Genomic DNA, 16,295 nt, shown 5'->3' on the forward strand with positions numbered 1-16,295 from the left:
CAAATCTGATCATCTTAACTTACTGCAGTTCATCTCATCACTAGCGTCCTCGCAGTCCACTTTCTGGTTGCACTTGCTGGAGTTGGAGATGCAGCTTCCGTCTTTGCATTGGAACTGATCGGCTGAGCACAGCGTGGCTAGTGACAGGAGAGGCGGCGGTTAGTGAGAGCAATATTTTAAGAAATGCGAATGCAAAAATGTTTGATTAATTGGAAAAACAGACTCACTGTTACAGAAGAGCTCATCTGAGTTGTCTCCACAGTCATCCTGCCCATTGCACCAGGAGCTGTGACCCACACAGCGGCCATTCACACAGCGTCTGTAGCCCTTCTTGCAGATGCGGTTGGCTGAAAACCAGACAGGATGGATTCTAACTACAAAATCCAACAAGAAAAAACACGGCTGATAGTGTTTTGACACGCAAAAAAAGGTTCCACTCACCGCAGTATGACTGCTTCTCATCAGACTTGTCCTTGCAGTGAGCCATGCCATCACAAGTCAGGGTGTAGTTAACGCAGTCTCCATTTCCACACTCAAACTCATCAATGCTGTTACATGTAGTGTTGAGGGCTGACAGGCAAAAAGAGAGAAATAGGGACTTAGGAAGAGTTGCCTAACCCAAGACAATCAGAGCAGGCACAGAGCTGATATCTGTCTTTGCTTGTTACTTTATCACATCAAGTTCTGCCCGAGAAGAATGTCTGCTCATCATCACCAGCATCACCACGCAACAGTACCATCTGGGACACATCTACAGTAATGCTGCTCAGTCTCAGCTCATTCTGCAGTGTGCGGCCTCAAACACTCAGCCAAGAGTTTTTAATATCCATCTTCAGCAAAAACAATAACAAGTTCTACCAAAGACAGTCCCCGACCAGCCCCCTTCTCTTCAGTTATCAAGATTAGATGAAGACAGCCTAAATCCACGGAAGAAGTGTGATGAGTCCTTCAAGAAGATTGGAACAACCTGTTTGCTAGGTACCTTGAAAAATCAGTGTACAAATTTATCTCGAGGTTGTTGTGTTTTAAAGGCACACTGATCTGATTTAGTGTTTCTGTTTACTTATGGAGCTATTAAAAAAAATTTGTCGGAATTTTGAAATCGTCCTCGCTTTGTTTCCTGTTTATAAACATTTCCTCCATATAAGCGTGTCCCATTCTTGAATTACCTATGCAAGTGTTGTCTTCGAATAGCTTCCTGTCGCCCCGACAGCTGCAGTTGACCCTTCCCTCAGAGGTCAGCAAACACAGGTCCTGACATCCCCCGTTGTTAACACGACACATGGAGAATTCACCTGTGCAAACAGGAGGACAGTTAGCACACAAACCTGAGAATTTCTGATCTCGCATCCAATCTCCTGACACACAGGCGAACACACATCACGAGCAGACAGAAACACCTGGGTGAACCCGGCAATGGCTCTGCCTCAGCTGAATGCACAATGTGACTCTATCTAAATAGGATTTGCGGCTGTTACAGCGGGCTCTCAGCTTGCATCGGTGCTGCGGGTATTGGTGCAAAACTGTTTACTGAATAAGGGAACTCGAGGGAAAAGATACGGTAGAGTGGAAAAATGCTTGACTTGATTGAAATAAAAAGATACAAACAATGATAAATGCAGAGAGGAATAAAAAATAGGAGAAAAATTCAGGATTCCTCCACTTATCATAAATGTGAAAAAGATGTTGAATGTTTTACCGACTCAGGCTCAACCAATGTATGGTTTACAGGCTTTATGTAAGATCCATTTGCTTCACACATTTACATGAAACAGTCCAGCAGTCGTAGTCTTACGACAGAGGACTGTGATGAAAAATTCCCCAAATTTTACATTGAATTTCCTCATTTGGTGTAAAGACTTACAGCTGTTAGTGTCATTGGCCACTGCCACAATACCCATCGGCTGTTGAGGAATATCAGCACGCAGGACCTTCATATCTGCCCCGGTGTATTTCTCAGCCCGGAGCACAGCCCTCCTCACCCAGTCGGTCCAAAAGATGTAGTCTCCATACACCGCCAGGCCAAATGGATGGACCGGCTCATTCTTCAGCACGACCTGCAGGGGGAAGCAAAACCACAGTCATGAGAACCCCAGTCTTTTTCTAACAAACCAGTGATAGAGTAAAAAGCTGATGGTTGCTATTTAAACAGTCACATTGCACAGCCATGCAGCATTAGAAATATTTTTAGTGAATTTTGTCACTCACATAGCGCCTACTGCCATCATACTCGCAGCGTTCAATCTTGTCCAGTGTGGCGTCGGAAAAATAAAGCTTTTCAGCACGGTGGTCTATGGCCAGGCCGTTGGGGGTTCGGATGTCCGTGCCAATGATCACAAGGACGTTGGAGCCAGTCAGAGTGGCGCGCATGATACTGGGAGACTGCTCGTTCCAGTTGGTCCAAAACATCAGGCTGTAGAAAAAAAAACATAATAATCAGTGATACAAACAGGTGTAATGAACTGGCGTGAGCAGAATGGCCTGCAAATCGGCGAAATGAACAACTGAATCTTACCTCTGACACTCGTCGAGAACGAAGGCCCTCGGGTGGTCGTCTCCTGACATGGTGACCACTGTATGCCGGTCAACGGCACCCCAGCGGCTCTGGTCCACAGTGTGGCGGGTGATAGTCGAGGTAGTGTAGCTCGTCCAGTACAACATATCCCAGGCTCTATGGTATGCCAACCCCTCCACCGAGCCCACATCTGAAAAAGCATGAAGGAATCGAGAGAAGAGCATACAGACAGTAAGAGAAGGCAACGACCAGAGGTGGGGGACGGAGTAGACAGAAGAGGAAAAAGGGAGAAGAAAGAGAAGCACGTCAACTACGGGGTTATGTTAAAAGGCCAAGTGTAGACCGTTTGGCAGCAGCTCAGAGCTGGCAGACTGCTGTATGGCAACCCGGAGTCAGGGCTCTGGGCATGACAGCTTAGTATTAATGACTAAGAACACTGTGTGATTCAAGGCTTTTATCCAGCAAATAGTGGAGGATAAAGGTCACAATAACGGTTACCAGCTAGCATATTACTTTCCACTGGACTGCCTCATCAACAGATGAGAAGCAAGAGGTCATTTTTTTCTGCTTTCCCAGCCTTGAAATGAATAAGAAGTTGGGAGCTTCATGGCTGAAAGGAGGCCAGAGGACAGACAAGAGTCAGCCAAGATGGAGGAACACAAAGTTCTGCAACATCAGATGGAGAACAGCTGCACCGGTATTGAGAATACACACACCGCACACACAAACAAATACTGTAACTTGTGCTTCATGGAGTCAGAGACCGTTCCAAATACTAAGTAATAGTCACCTACTTGTTACTGCAGCTGCTGCAATGGAACAGTGCAGGTCTAATGATTAAAGCAGCCTTTTCTTAGGACTGGATATGATCTCATCCCATCAGATGTCAGGCCAAAGCAACGGTGAGGTTTACCACCAGGTGGGACAGTTCACACTACACCTCAATATCTCCAGTGCGCCACCACAGACGTGAATCATTGCGCGTCCAGCACACGCTATGAGACTCTGAGAGAAGCAAAGCGACTGAAAATCAAGCGGAGCATTGCAACACGCAAAGCAACTCTCCCCCGCTTCTCGCACTCATAAATCAACACCCTAACAATCGATAGAGAGCGGCGTGAAATCCATTCACCCCCATTTCCTCTTTCTTTAGCGGTGTTAATGAATTTTAAATCACAAACTGCCACCACTGTCTGCTCAAATCACATTACTGTTGATCTAGGGCTACCAAAGATTCTGTACATTTTCACGCGCTGCTTGTGCCAATACAGGCAAGCTGAATATACAGGTCTTGAGCTCACGTGGTTATACTGACAGTGATTTTATGGCCGTTTATCTACAGTAGGTAAGATAGCAGTGTAGTGTTTGCCATCAGGCTGGGAGTCAATAATTACCCCGATTCTGAAGGCAAACACTGTCTCACTGTGTCGCTCTATGTTTATTTTTTGTATCAGCGCAGGTTTTTGTGCAGGCTGTGCTGCAAATGCACGTTGAGACAATGCACAGGCCTTTCCACAAAATGGGAAGAAACTAAATAGAGCATGGGAAACAAAATATGTTGGGCCTCATTAGGCCCTCCCACAGAGAGTTGGACAGCCCATCCATGTCCTGCTCTATCATAATCAGTCCAGAGTTCACCTACCGCTTACTTGGTTTCATCCTGTCTTCCTGTCAAACTATCTACGTATCCTTTCCACTGTTGCGTTTTTCTCTGGAAGTCCCTTTCCTGGATATATGAGGAATACTGACTGTGGAAGGCGAATGCCATGTGGAGTAGCTGCCTGCTCTGAACTCACACAATCTACAGCATTCACCTCTCAACACCCGCTTGCCCTTAACAGGAGTTCAACCAGAAGAATGACAAGCAGCTCAGAAATCAGGTGTGTCTTGACTTCAGTGGAGGGGCCTGATCTCACTTTGTTCCCCTCTACAATACCAAGCCAATAAGAGGTGGAACAGATCAAGAGGAAGCAGCTTTAACCATACACTTTGTCAGTTTTTATACAGTCAGCACAGTCACATGAATGGATGTCATATGTGTTTATGTATTTAACATGATTCAGTCTGAGGTGATTCATGTTAAACTTTGAACTGTAAATCTGTGTGTTGTCATTTCTGAGAACACTGCTACTGCAATGTCCTTAATCATTCCTACATTTATGATCAGAAGTTTTATGACCGGATTCAACAAACTGACCCAACAAACTGTGAAGACACAATGCTGCTGCTGAACTCTACAAGCTCAGAGGATCTGCTGGGTAACAGTAGCAGTGACCCTGGACTGGACAATGTGGAACAGGTTCTAGTCCCAATACTAGATTCACTAATTCTGGTGCTGGGAGTTAGCGGACACACCATAGTGATAGTAATCTTATGTAAGCGATGGAGGAGAGGCGTGGGACGTTTAGGACAGTCTCCCCAAAACTCTGTGATGGGTATGGGGACAGACATCCTGCTTCTCGCCCTGAGCATTTCAGACCTGCTTTTGCTCTCCATGCTTCCCTTCCACACGGCTGCTATAGCCATGCAGCACTGGCCGTTTGGTGACTTCATGTGTCGTCTGCTGGGCTTCCTGGGATCAGCCTGCTCTTCAACCAGCATCTTTACTCTGGCCACACTGGCTGTGTGTCGCTATCTGACTGTAGTGAAGCCTGCCAGAGCATATTCCCTTCTCTCTACTCGCCGAATCTCTATAGCTGCCATACTGGTCTGGGTCCCAGCCTGCTGCCTTGCTGTTCCACAGCTAGTCTTTCGCTCTGTAGGAACCCCACAAAAAGCCCTTGACGGGCTTGCATGCTTTGCTTTCCAGACCCACCGTGACCAGTTGATCTATGGACTGTCTCATTTCTTTGTGGCCTTCTTTCTACCGCTAGTTACCATAGCAGTGGCATATGGCAGCATCTACATGTTTCTATGGAGGAGTCGGCACACTGGAAGAGCCCCCCAGGTGGAGCGTTACCAAAGCAAAGTGACCCAAACGTCGGCTATGCTGGTGCTGGCTTTCACCCTGTGCTGGCTGCCGTCCTACGGCATGACGCTGGCCTTACTGGCGGATAAAGGCACAGGAGCCACTGGAGCCTCACCACGTTATGGCCCCTTTGCTGTGTTTGCACGCTTTATGGCAACCTCCTCTACAGTGATGAACCCTATTCTCTATGTGCTGATGTCTGAAAAGTTCAGGCAAGACCTACTGAGGCTGTTCAAGAGGGAAGGACAAAGAGACAGCGGGGATGTGGCTATGGCTGCTGCCTGACAGTATTACTACGAGTAACTAACTTGACATAACGTGACTATTTTATTCGCGCACAGCGAGGAACTGCTGGCAACTGGGATCGACAAAAAAAATACAAGCTAAAAAACTTGATCAAAGACTACAGATAAACTGGACGTCAGCGTTGCCTTCATGAACAAAGTCAACTCAAGAGCTCTCATAGCAACAGTCAGCATCATTGCTTTGAACAACAGTTGCTCTTGAATTGAGCAGGAACTTTGCTCTGGGATTTGTTGCTTTACATGCACAGCAGGAATATCACGCATTCCTTGTAAAAGAGATTAAAGTAAAACATTAACGGTGCACCCGTGTTCTGTTGTGCTGAGATAAGTTGAATGAAAGTCTATCTGTCTCTCAGCCTGATTGTATTGCTTCTCACTCTGTTCTCAAAATGCTTTTCCTTTGTTTCTACTTTGGCTACATCTACAGAATAAATATGAGTATTTTGGGAAAAAGCCAGCAGATTTCTTCTCCAGGAAGATTTCTTATCAGGGAGTCTTATGACTGGACAAATGACAGGAGCCATAAACCTTGGATGGGGTGGGAGGTTTAGGCCAGATCACCATGTCATGTTAGTTACTTGGACAGAGCACAAAGCATTAAGGCATTATCGGGAAAACTCACTCTCTACTACAGTCTTGCGGTCAGACCCGTCATCACTGATCTGCTGGATGTTGCCAAAATGAATATCACTGAAGAAGATACGGTTAGCTCCTTTGCCTCCTCCTCCTCTGTAATCAAAAGTGAGTGCGATGACGTTTTTCATGTGCTCGGGGTCCTCGAATGGTTTTATGGGGGCATTAAGGTTGTTTTCGTCGGACAGGTGAACGCTCTTCAGTATGGTGCGCTCCGAGTAGAGAAGGTAGCCATCATAGTCGCGGCAGCTGCGGCCATCTTCAGCCAGCATGCCGTGGGCGCAGGCACACGTACGCTGTCCTTTGCCACGGTAAAGGCAAAGCTGCTGACATCCACCATTGTTTTCCTTGCACACATTTGTTCCTGTAAAGAGAACAAAATGCAATTAAATATACATTTGAATTATAATATATTTTCACCTGACTCTTATTATACTTTTACTAATTTTATAAAATATATGTAGCGGCATTTGAAGGTAGACGATGCAGCGCAGCCAAGCAATGATGTCATCAAGAACAGACTTTCCAGCATTTCCTGTATTTGTTATCTTAGCTTTGCTGTCTGCAGATAGCTCTCAAAAGTATGTCACAAAAAAATGTAGTTTATCAAACAGTTTCTGATGTGTAAACTCCAAGTAAGCAGTGCGCTATTTTACCCCAGGTCTTTGTTCCAACAAGCTTCTCAGCTATCACGGGAAACCCATGCTCAGCGCACTCATACATGCCCAGGGATGCCTGGCCAATCCGTCAGTGAAATTTGCCCCTTTAGTGATGCTGGGGATTTTTTTGTGGTGATAACACTGCGTGGACTGTGACTGATCAACGCTTTAGTGTAAACCTTATGGATTTGTAAGTATTTATGTATTTGCATTGTTGCAAAAACCACTTTTGCACATTAATCTAGAAGTTTTGAAATTTTAAGAAACAAAAACATGATTTTGTTCACCTTTCTGTTCAGATTTAATGTCGATGTATTCATTATTGCACATTTTTAATTTAGGAAATTAAAACTTACCAGGGAAAATTTACTCTCCACTGCTGTATATTAAATAATAATGATGCATATGTGTTCTAAAGTGATAAGCTCAGGGTCCACACAGCGCTACATGCTTCATCTATAACTTTGTTTTTCCACTTCAGGGCTTAGATGACGTCAGCTAAGCTTGAATTTCCAAGCACTGCGTCCTGTTTGCAAGGACAGCCAGTCATAGGAAAATCTGGGTTTTAGAAAGAAGAAGCTTAAGGATACAGGAGCTAAAATAACAAGTTTCAAAGATATGATAAACTGAGGTGCTCCATAAAAACCTTTAAAGAGTAAATAAGGAGTGTTTTGAAATGCGATTCATGCAAAGCTATTCCAGGAAGTGCCAGAATAAAAATAGGGAGCTGGAAATGAGCGTAACAGGTCACCTTTAAAGCACACTTTGCTTACCTTTCTGCCTGGCCCTGTTGAAAACCTTGATGTCTTTGAGCTGCACCCCAATGCCAGTCCTCAGTGACACAGAGTCTGTGGCATTGTCCTTGCTGCCTCTCTTTATGGAGCCATTAGCATGCGTCCTGGTTGACACCAGACAGATTATCAGCATTAAACACAAGCTGAAGTTTGCTGATATAAATATATATATTTATAAATAAACATTAGGACTGTGGGTGAATACCATTCGCAAAAATAAGGCTAAGACTGAGTAGGAATGGTGTATCTGACCTGTCACTCCAATAGATGTAGCTCTCAAACACAGACACAGAGAACATGTCCATGTTGTTGTTGCCCAACACCACTTCCCTGTTTTCTCCAGTCTCCAGGTTGATGCGCTCAATCTTATCAGTCCTGGCATCGCACCAGTACAGCATACCATCCTACATTCCCACATTAAGTAATGTTAGGCCCACTCTCTGTGCTGCAAGTCAGCGATATAAATGTAAAAAATGATCTGTTGCGGTGTACCTCATAGTCGATGGAGATGCCATTGGGCCAGCTGATACTGACATTGACGAGGATGGCTCGCTCAGATCCATCCAGGCGAGAGCGTTCAATGCGGGGATACTGGCCCCACTCAGTCCAGAACAGGTAGCTGCTCGCACCAACGCACAAAAGACAGCAAACCAAATACCGCAGTAATCAATACTGAGATAAATCACAGAAGGAGAAGCTAAAGTAGGAACCTGGCACAGTCCTTCGTTCTCACCCTTTCTCAGGATGGACAGTGATGGCACGAGGTTTGTCCAAGCCCTGCGAGATCACCACATAGCGGAAGGAACCATTCAGCCTGGCCACCTCAATCACATCGAAGCCTTGATCTGTCCAATAGATGTTTCCTGTGGAGGATGAAGGAGAAACAAGGTCCTAATTTTTAAACCGCATTGACCTAGAAATAACACTTTTTTCTCTCTGTTTTTGCATCTACTTTCTGTTTTCTCACTTAGTGCAACAGGTCCACACTGTTGCTTTTAACAGTGACAGGCAGTATGTGCAAGCATGATAAATGTGCAGAGAGGAAAAGCGAAACACTCTTTATCAGTATGTATAACTGTCATTATTTAAATTTAGTACGCATGGGCCGGGACGCAGTTTCTCTCACCAGCAATCCAGTCCACAGCGATGCCCTCTACCCTGCCGATGCCATTAGTGACCACGTCCTCTCTCCAGGTTTGGTCTCTCTTGGCCCGGCTGATGGTGCTCAGGCCCATGTCTACCCAGTAGATAGTGTCATTGTCTGTGGGAACAAGTAAAACAGAGTTGGACTAAAAAAGGAAGCTAGTAGCTTTAACAAATATTTTATGGAGCAGTGAATTCAGCTACACGAAATATGCAGAACTAGAGAATTTCTTACCAGCATGAAAATCTATTCCCACTGCTAGGGAGGTGCCCGACACTGGTACAAGGGCATCAGACTTATCTGATGGGTCCAAGGGAATACCCCGTATGCCCTCGTGCACCGAGTACAGCAAGAAAGAGCCGACACCTACAGCAAACAAATAAAATATTCATTTTTGAGCGTGGCATCACTTCATATTCATCACTTTATATATCCAGCATTGTCTAAAATCAGGCACATGACATGGGTATGGGAGCATCGTACCCTCACAAGACTGCTGCCCTCTGCGCAGGCTGTATCCTGCAGTGCACATGCAGGATCTGGTGGTCGGGGAGGTGGGGAGACACAGCTGGGAACAGTCTCCGTTGTTATTACTGCAAAGATTGGTGCCTGGAAACACAAAAGCAAAGAGCAAATAAAACAAATCAAAGACTAGTAACAGAGGCATAAATAGATGTGCTTTAGATACAGACATAAGCTCTGGGCTACATGCAGTCTGCACAGCAGATCTTAAATGAAACAAGTTCATATCTTCTTCTTATTTTTTTTGCAGAGCAATTTCAGAAAGCAAAAAAGACTGAAAAAAAAACCACGGAAAATTGGCTTGCAGCACCAAACTCTGCACCTTTCTGCACAGTTTCATCATAAATTTTCATGTGCATCATGGGAGAAGTGCTGTTCCTCAGGACTTTCCAGTTTCCACCGTCCTTCTTGTCACAGGTTCCTATCTGGTCAGTTCCCTGGTCCGCCCACCACAACTTGTCTCCTACAGGACACAGCGCACATGAGGATGATCAGCGTTCTCCATTAAAACCTGATCTCACACTACAAGAACCATGTTAACCGGAGCAATTTTCAATGCAACACAGCCAGATAAGAGTACTATCTCACAAGATGAATATTGCAGTTTTAATGCACTCTGGATACCTACCCATGATGGCCAGAGCAGTAGCCTTGGTCAGCTTGCCCTTGGCCCCTTCAAGCACCTCAAGTCCAGAGCCGTCCAGTTTACAGCGGTTGATGGTGCTGTTTCCCGAGCTGATCCAGTAAAGCCGCTCAGCTTTAAAGTCAATGGAGAGGCCTGGAAAAAAAAAAGAAAAAGAAAAAAGACAGCTCTGAGTTGTAATCATCTGCCCTGTCACTAGGGGGTGCTGTCGCTTATACAGTCACAGAAAAGAGGCGCTAACTCACCAACAGGGCCTTTCTGGTTGGTGAAGAGGACGCTGCGGTTGGTGCCATCTGTGTTGGCCATGCTGATGTTGTCCCCATCAGTCCAGTACAGCTTCCTGATGGAGGCGCGCACAGAGAATCCACAAAGATATGATACACAACAGGAAGAGAGAGAGAGAAATTTTACTACATCACTATTAAACTTGTTGAACCAACCGTGTTAGTACGCCACCGAAAACCATAAAGCCTATAGGTACACAAAGCATGAACAACAGTAATATTATCAATAAGAAATAAGAGCATCTGGTCTGTGAGCAACACCGAACTGCACGTGAGCTTATTTGGACTTTTCTAAAACGCAATCTGCTGTTTTCATTTCAAAGCCAAAATCGCATCAACAGACTGTAATGACGATGAGTGAGGCAGAAATAAAGCTGGCAAAAACCTGACAAATAAGAAACTATATTTCAGTGCATTTAGTTCAGCAGTTAATTAATGTCCCGATCGACCTCTGACAGCTTTAATCTCCCACACCAGATGCACTCACATAAATGACTGCTTCTCAAACTGTCATGAGGAAATGCACATATGAAGAGTATAGAGGGTAACATGTATATACGTGTGTGTGCCACTTTGTTTGGACTGCACATTTTCTATGTTCATTCACTTTCTGTTAAATCCAGCCAGAGCCACCACGCCCTTCCTTTGTTTGTTAACTATCCTTAAATAAAGCCTCTGAAGCATATAAACCCCTATATTGTCATGTTTGTGTACACACGCACACACATATCCATCCCAACTCTTTGCCCCGCCTCAATTTTCTCTGACCCCACCCACCTTTGGTGGGGTCAGCGTGTTTGTGTGCCAGAAAAAGGGGAGAGCTCACAGATCTCACATCTGCTTCTCATTTTCTCTCACGCCAACAATGCTCAGATCGGAAACATTCCTCCTCTTAAGAAGGCTAAAGCCTTTCACAGAGAGGAAGGAGTACAGTGGAAATAATGCACACAGAGGCAGAGACTTGTCTTAAGAAAATATCTTTTCTTCATTGACCTCAAACACACAAAAGCCCACATATTCCGGCAGATCAAAACTGAGTATATGAATACAGATGGACTTTTTATTCTCTGATGGACTGAGAAAAGACTGAGGCCAAGTTCATGTTTGGAGCTGGCAAAAAAAAAAAAAAATAGACTTTTGCAAGGCAAGATAGGAACAGACAGGATGTAAGATAAACACAGAGAAGAAAGTGATGAGAAACAGAAAAAGTAACACAAAGCAACAGAGACACTTGCTGTAAATTATTTATACTCTGAGCACAGAAACTTTTGAAACAGAAACAGAAAAAAAAGACAGAGAGAGGAGAGAGGCGACATGAGGGGAGAAGGATTGGAACCACTTCCTGAGTGACAAAACACTCTGAGGTCAGGAACCGAATTACTGTGAGCGCACACAGAGGGGAACCTGCCAGACAGACTTTGTATGATTGTTTGTGTGTGTCTTTGTGCGGACTTCTGCTTGTATCTGTTGCAAGTTATAGGTGAAGCCAGGAGGGTGTCTGTGAGCAATTTCTGAAAGGTTCAGTGTGGCGACACATGACAGCTTTATAGTATGAGTGTGTGTGTGCATTTGTGTGCGAGACCAACCCCAGTACTGGATGGAGCACTAGACAGTGGGGTTTGTCTAAGCCCTGGATGACAGCATTTTTGAAGGAGCCGTCCAGTCTGGCAACATTAATTTGCTTCTTGTTGGCATCATAACTGGTCCAGAACAGGTTCCTGGACACCCAGTCGACAGCCAGACCATGAGTATTGGGCAAATCTGATGAAAGATGAAGAACATGAACAAAATCTTATTAAAACAACGTAAACCCTTTTTTATACTACTGTACAGTACTGGAAGGCATCCCAAATTTCCTAGTGATTTCAAATAGATGTTTTCTAACCTATGGACACTGCATTTGTTGGCTAACAGGACAACTGATGACACATTTTATCACCTGTATCTTTTATTGTTTCCAGCTAACTTGTTTTTTTTTTTAAAGACAGAGTTAGCTGGCATAGATCATCGACCAAAACGTGCCCACTCAGGTTATTATTTTAGGCAAAAGATCGCCATTCCCCAAGCTAATGAGTTTTGTTGTGTAGAGCCTTGTACATAACAGCATCTGCATACTAGGAATCTAGAAGTGAGAGAAGCATTAATTTTTAACTACTGGACAAAAATCTTGGTGCAGTCTGATAAAATTACCCTGCTATATTTTTTTTCTTAAAGTAAGGCACTAAATAATGAGCCTTTTAATTATGTTCTGTAATGTGTCGTGTTGCCTCCATCATACCAGCAGAAACCACAGTTTCAACTCCAGTGCCATTGATGAACGCCCTCTTGATGGTCTGAGTACGGACATCTGACCAGTAGATACGCTGCTCCAGAGCATCATAGTCCACCACAGTCACGTTATCGATATCCGGCACAGTGAAGGAAATGATATAGTTGTAATACGGGTTGTCGATGTCTACTCCTCTGATCTCGATCTGCCGAGCATACAGCAAGAACTGGCGAGACTCTGTGGGAGACACAAGATGTTGACGTGGACCCTTAGTATTCAATGTGAGTAATCGGGAGTTAAATGTAGCTTCCAGTCAAATGCATGAGTACACACTAATGCATGAGTCAGAGCTGCGGATAGATGGTTACAGCATGGATCAGTACATCCACGCATTATTCCTGCCACTTGAACAAACAGTTGATCCAATTGCATCTTTTGACTAATGATTGTGTCTGGCTGGCTAACTCAATAGCACAGCCAGAGTAGAGCGAGCGAATTCAATCAGTGAAGATACATTGCAATTGCACTGGTCTCAACAGTCAAGTACCATTTAACTGTGTGCGGCTTAAATGATAGACAGCAAAGGAGGGAAAGAGAGCCGGAGAGGGCAGAGTAATGACAGCGCCGGGCTGTATTGGCCATCCCAGAGCCAGTGGTGGAAGCTGGGGGATGTGTCTGATGCCTGCATCAGACAGAATGGGGCTCTCCATTCCATTACTGCCGAAGATAATAGAAAGTGCTGCCTTGAATACTAAACTCACACATTGAATAAACAGGCCAGCTTTCACTATTTTACAGACAGACACCTCAATACGCTCCAAAGCTGTCACAGCAAAAAGACCTCAAAGTAAAAAAAAAAAAAAAAAAAAAAAAAAGTCTGTTTAATCCTCTCTCTTTTTCTCCAAGAGAAAAATAAAATGAATTATAAATAAACAATTCTGCAAGGACAGGGATTAGACAGTAACATTCAAGCTAAAACAAGACAAGAACAGGACTGCGTGGAGGCTCAGGAAGAATCAAAGAGTCTGTTTTCCACAGTGGTTGCATTTGTGTTCGTGAGCTCAGCCTTACCGTAACACGTGCGTTTGTCAGGGCCCAGCTTCATGAGGTGAGGACAAGCACAGGAGAACGTCTGATTGAAGTTGATGAGGCACAGGTGAGAGCAGGGCTCTTTGCCGTCTTTAGCTGCACACGGATTAGGAGCTACGGAGACATGAGCACAGAAAAGGTTTTATTTTAAAAGTATGAAGGTCAATGAAATGTTTTAATGTGTGGTTAAAATCTAATGTAATTATACTTCCTAATGGTCAAGAAAATTCCTCATAGTGTACAACTTCTTTTCCCCGCTGATTCTGCAAGCCACTTTGCAGCCCCCCTCCCAAAATCAGCTCCCCCTTGCATGGTGTTCCTGTCTAATTACTGTTCTGCCAGTTTTATCGATGCCTTCTCTCTTCTGTGTTGTCGGTCTTGTCACGTGCCTTAGGCTTTCATTATAAGCAGATGGAGGTCAGAGAGGTCTCAGAACGGCAAACTATAAATGACTGCAGATGGAAATACTGACTGTAGTGGTCTTGACTTACACAAACTTTCTTGTGGGGTGATTCAGTTTATAACTGTCAGTAACTCAAAATGTACAATTAATAACTTTGAAGGCAGAAACTTGTAGATAATTTCAGATTGTAATCTTTCCATTGATTATAATGGTGGCGCGTATGTGAGTGTGTGTCTGTTTCCTACCCTGTGGTTGTCTGGATGGATGGTACACTTGAAGGTCAAAGGGTTGCGTATTGGTTCTCTGCACCACTGTGACGTTGCTCCCGGTCCACTTGTTTGCCTTGGCCAACGTGTTGGTCCTCCAGTCTGTCCAGTAAACTTCTCCACCGTACATGGTGACGGCAAACGGATGCGACAGATACTCGTGGCCCCTCAGAACCTCAATTAGTCCAGAACCATCATACTTGGCTGAATAGATGGCATCAGACCTGCATAAAACACAACTTTTAGCTATGTTTCTGAGTATTACTGAACATTTATGTGCAAGTATTTTCATGTTTTTCCCCTCTGTACAACCTGGCATCAATCCACAGGATGCGACGCTCTAAATAATCCACAGTGAGTCCATTTGGCCAGCCTCCATTGCCCGTTTCCTTATGGATAGTCTTCCTGCCTTCTCCACTCATGGATGCAGCTTCAATCCTTGGCAAACTGGCATCCCAGTCTGTCCAGAAGAGAATCCTAAAAAACCGTAACACGAAGTGAACCAGTCAGCAAGGTTTATAACTGAAAAAGCTCCGTAGTTACTGCAAAAACAATTAGAGCGATTGTAATGTGATGTTAACGTGTTCTCCTTGATATGAGGAGGAGGCGGAATAAACAGCTGTTACCCATCCCGGGGGTCAAGAGCAATAGCTCGGGGGTGCTCCACCTCCCCCGCCAGTAGCGTGGTCCTCATGGTTCCATCCAACTTGGCCACTTCTATCTGATCCAGGTTGCTTTCCACCCAGTAAATGTTTCCCGCTATCCAGTCGACTGCCAGACCCTCTGGTGTCGCCAGCCCGTACTGGATTACCACATCAAAGCTGGTTAAAGCTACAAGAAGAGAAAAAAATCAGGGCATATGTTCAAACATCATATTTCATCTCACTACTCAATAAAATAAACACTCCTCTGGGGTGCTTACATTTTTTAAATTCACACAGTATCTCAACATGTAGCATTAAAGGCTGCGAAGGCTGGGATTTGCTGATGACTACATTTCTAATCTTAACTGCTAATCCAGTTTTAGTTTGACAAATTATGTAAATGCAATGGAGCTATTTGGATAAGAAGTTAACTCTGCGATTTTCTTTAATCAAATGGTAAATACAGTAGTATTGTTCAGCATGGGTGGTGATGCTACAATTGCAGAAAAGGTCTCAAATGTGTGGTGTCTTCCAGGAGCAAAGAGACACATTTTCCAGCCCCTTTCTAACCCTTTCATTTTCCGTTGGGCTCCTAATCAGGGTCTAATTACACGAGTCATTATCCTCTCTGCCACAATGAAAGCATACACATACTGCTGCATGTAGCCTATGGACTGTGTAAGTAAACATGACACACAACAAGCAAATAAACATACAGTAAGATGCACAATATAAGTGGAGACTTGTGCACATAATTTCCTCATTATTGCTGCTGCAGCCATGATGACGCCTTGCTTGCCTGATGCAGCAGGTCTTGATTGACCAGTCTGACCTTATGTGATGAAGTATCTGATGTTCTTTTACCTAGAAGCCACAGCTCCAGCAGCATAGCTGTACACACTCTACAGTCTATTCTGCTTTTAAGCACAGAAAAGGGGCCCTGCATTCCAATGTGTTCTTTTCAAATCAATAAAATCCTAGAAAACCTAATCAATGCACTACAATTGGAACGCCAATTTCCAGATGTTTTCAGCTTCAAATAGAATTGTTTTTCAATGATGAAGATCGTGCATTCTGGCATGAAACTTAGCGGACCCTCGATTGTCAAAACAAACCAAAGAGATGGTGCTTTTAGGTCTTTTAGGCATAAAAACCTG

At 44.3% G+C, this 16,295-nt stretch overlaps 2 protein-coding genes across 3 annotated transcripts in view; one reads left to right on the plus strand and one right to left on the minus strand.

Moving 5' to 3' along the window:
• LOC134627840 (low-density lipoprotein receptor-related protein 1-like) overlaps positions 1-16,295 on the minus strand; it is a 95,414-nt gene that overhangs the window by 15,191 nt on the left and 63,928 nt on the right. For both annotated transcript variants that reach the window (XM_063474256.1, XM_063474255.1), the window contains exons 25-48: positions 15,121-15,325; positions 14,807-14,971; positions 14,474-14,718; positions 13,808-13,939; positions 12,746-12,973; positions 12,054-12,228; positions 10,429-10,523; positions 10,169-10,318; positions 9,863-10,003; positions 9,502-9,627; positions 9,253-9,384; positions 9,001-9,135; positions 8,608-8,737; positions 8,367-8,493; positions 8,127-8,278; positions 7,854-7,978; positions 6,411-6,785; positions 2,516-2,705; positions 2,209-2,413; positions 1,865-2,057; positions 1,170-1,295; positions 442-570; positions 228-347; positions 24-137 (exon numbers count right to left, since the gene is read on the minus strand). In XM_063474256.1, coding sequence (XP_063330326.1) covers positions 24-137; positions 228-347; positions 442-570; positions 1,170-1,295; positions 1,865-2,057; positions 2,209-2,413; positions 2,516-2,705; positions 6,411-6,785; positions 7,854-7,978; positions 8,127-8,278; positions 8,367-8,493; positions 8,608-8,737; positions 9,001-9,135; positions 9,253-9,384; positions 9,502-9,627; positions 9,863-10,003; positions 10,169-10,318; positions 10,429-10,523; positions 12,054-12,228; positions 12,746-12,973; positions 13,808-13,939; positions 14,474-14,718; positions 14,807-14,971; positions 15,121-15,325 — 3,915 coding nt within the window. The remainder of the gene's footprint in view (positions 1-23; positions 138-227; positions 348-441; positions 571-1,169; positions 1,296-1,864; positions 2,058-2,208; positions 2,414-2,515; positions 2,706-6,410; positions 6,786-7,853; positions 7,979-8,126; positions 8,279-8,366; positions 8,494-8,607; positions 8,738-9,000; positions 9,136-9,252; positions 9,385-9,501; positions 9,628-9,862; positions 10,004-10,168; positions 10,319-10,428; positions 10,524-12,053; positions 12,229-12,745; positions 12,974-13,807; positions 13,940-14,473; positions 14,719-14,806; positions 14,972-15,120; positions 15,326-16,295) is intronic.
• On the plus strand, positions 4,700-6,395 carry LOC134627842 (delta-type opioid receptor). Its single transcript, XM_063474257.1, has one exon. The coding sequence runs from the start codon at positions 4,734-4,736 to the stop codon at positions 5,766-5,768; it is 1,035 nt and encodes a 344-aa protein (XP_063330327.1). The 5' UTR covers positions 4,700-4,733; the 3' UTR covers positions 5,769-6,395.

Source organism: Pelmatolapia mariae, linkage group LG5, assembly GCF_036321145.2.
Source record: "Pelmatolapia mariae isolate MD_Pm_ZW linkage group LG5, Pm_UMD_F_2, whole genome shotgun sequence".
Classification (NCBI taxonomy): domain Eukaryota; kingdom Metazoa; phylum Chordata; class Actinopteri; order Cichliformes; family Cichlidae; genus Pelmatolapia; species Pelmatolapia mariae.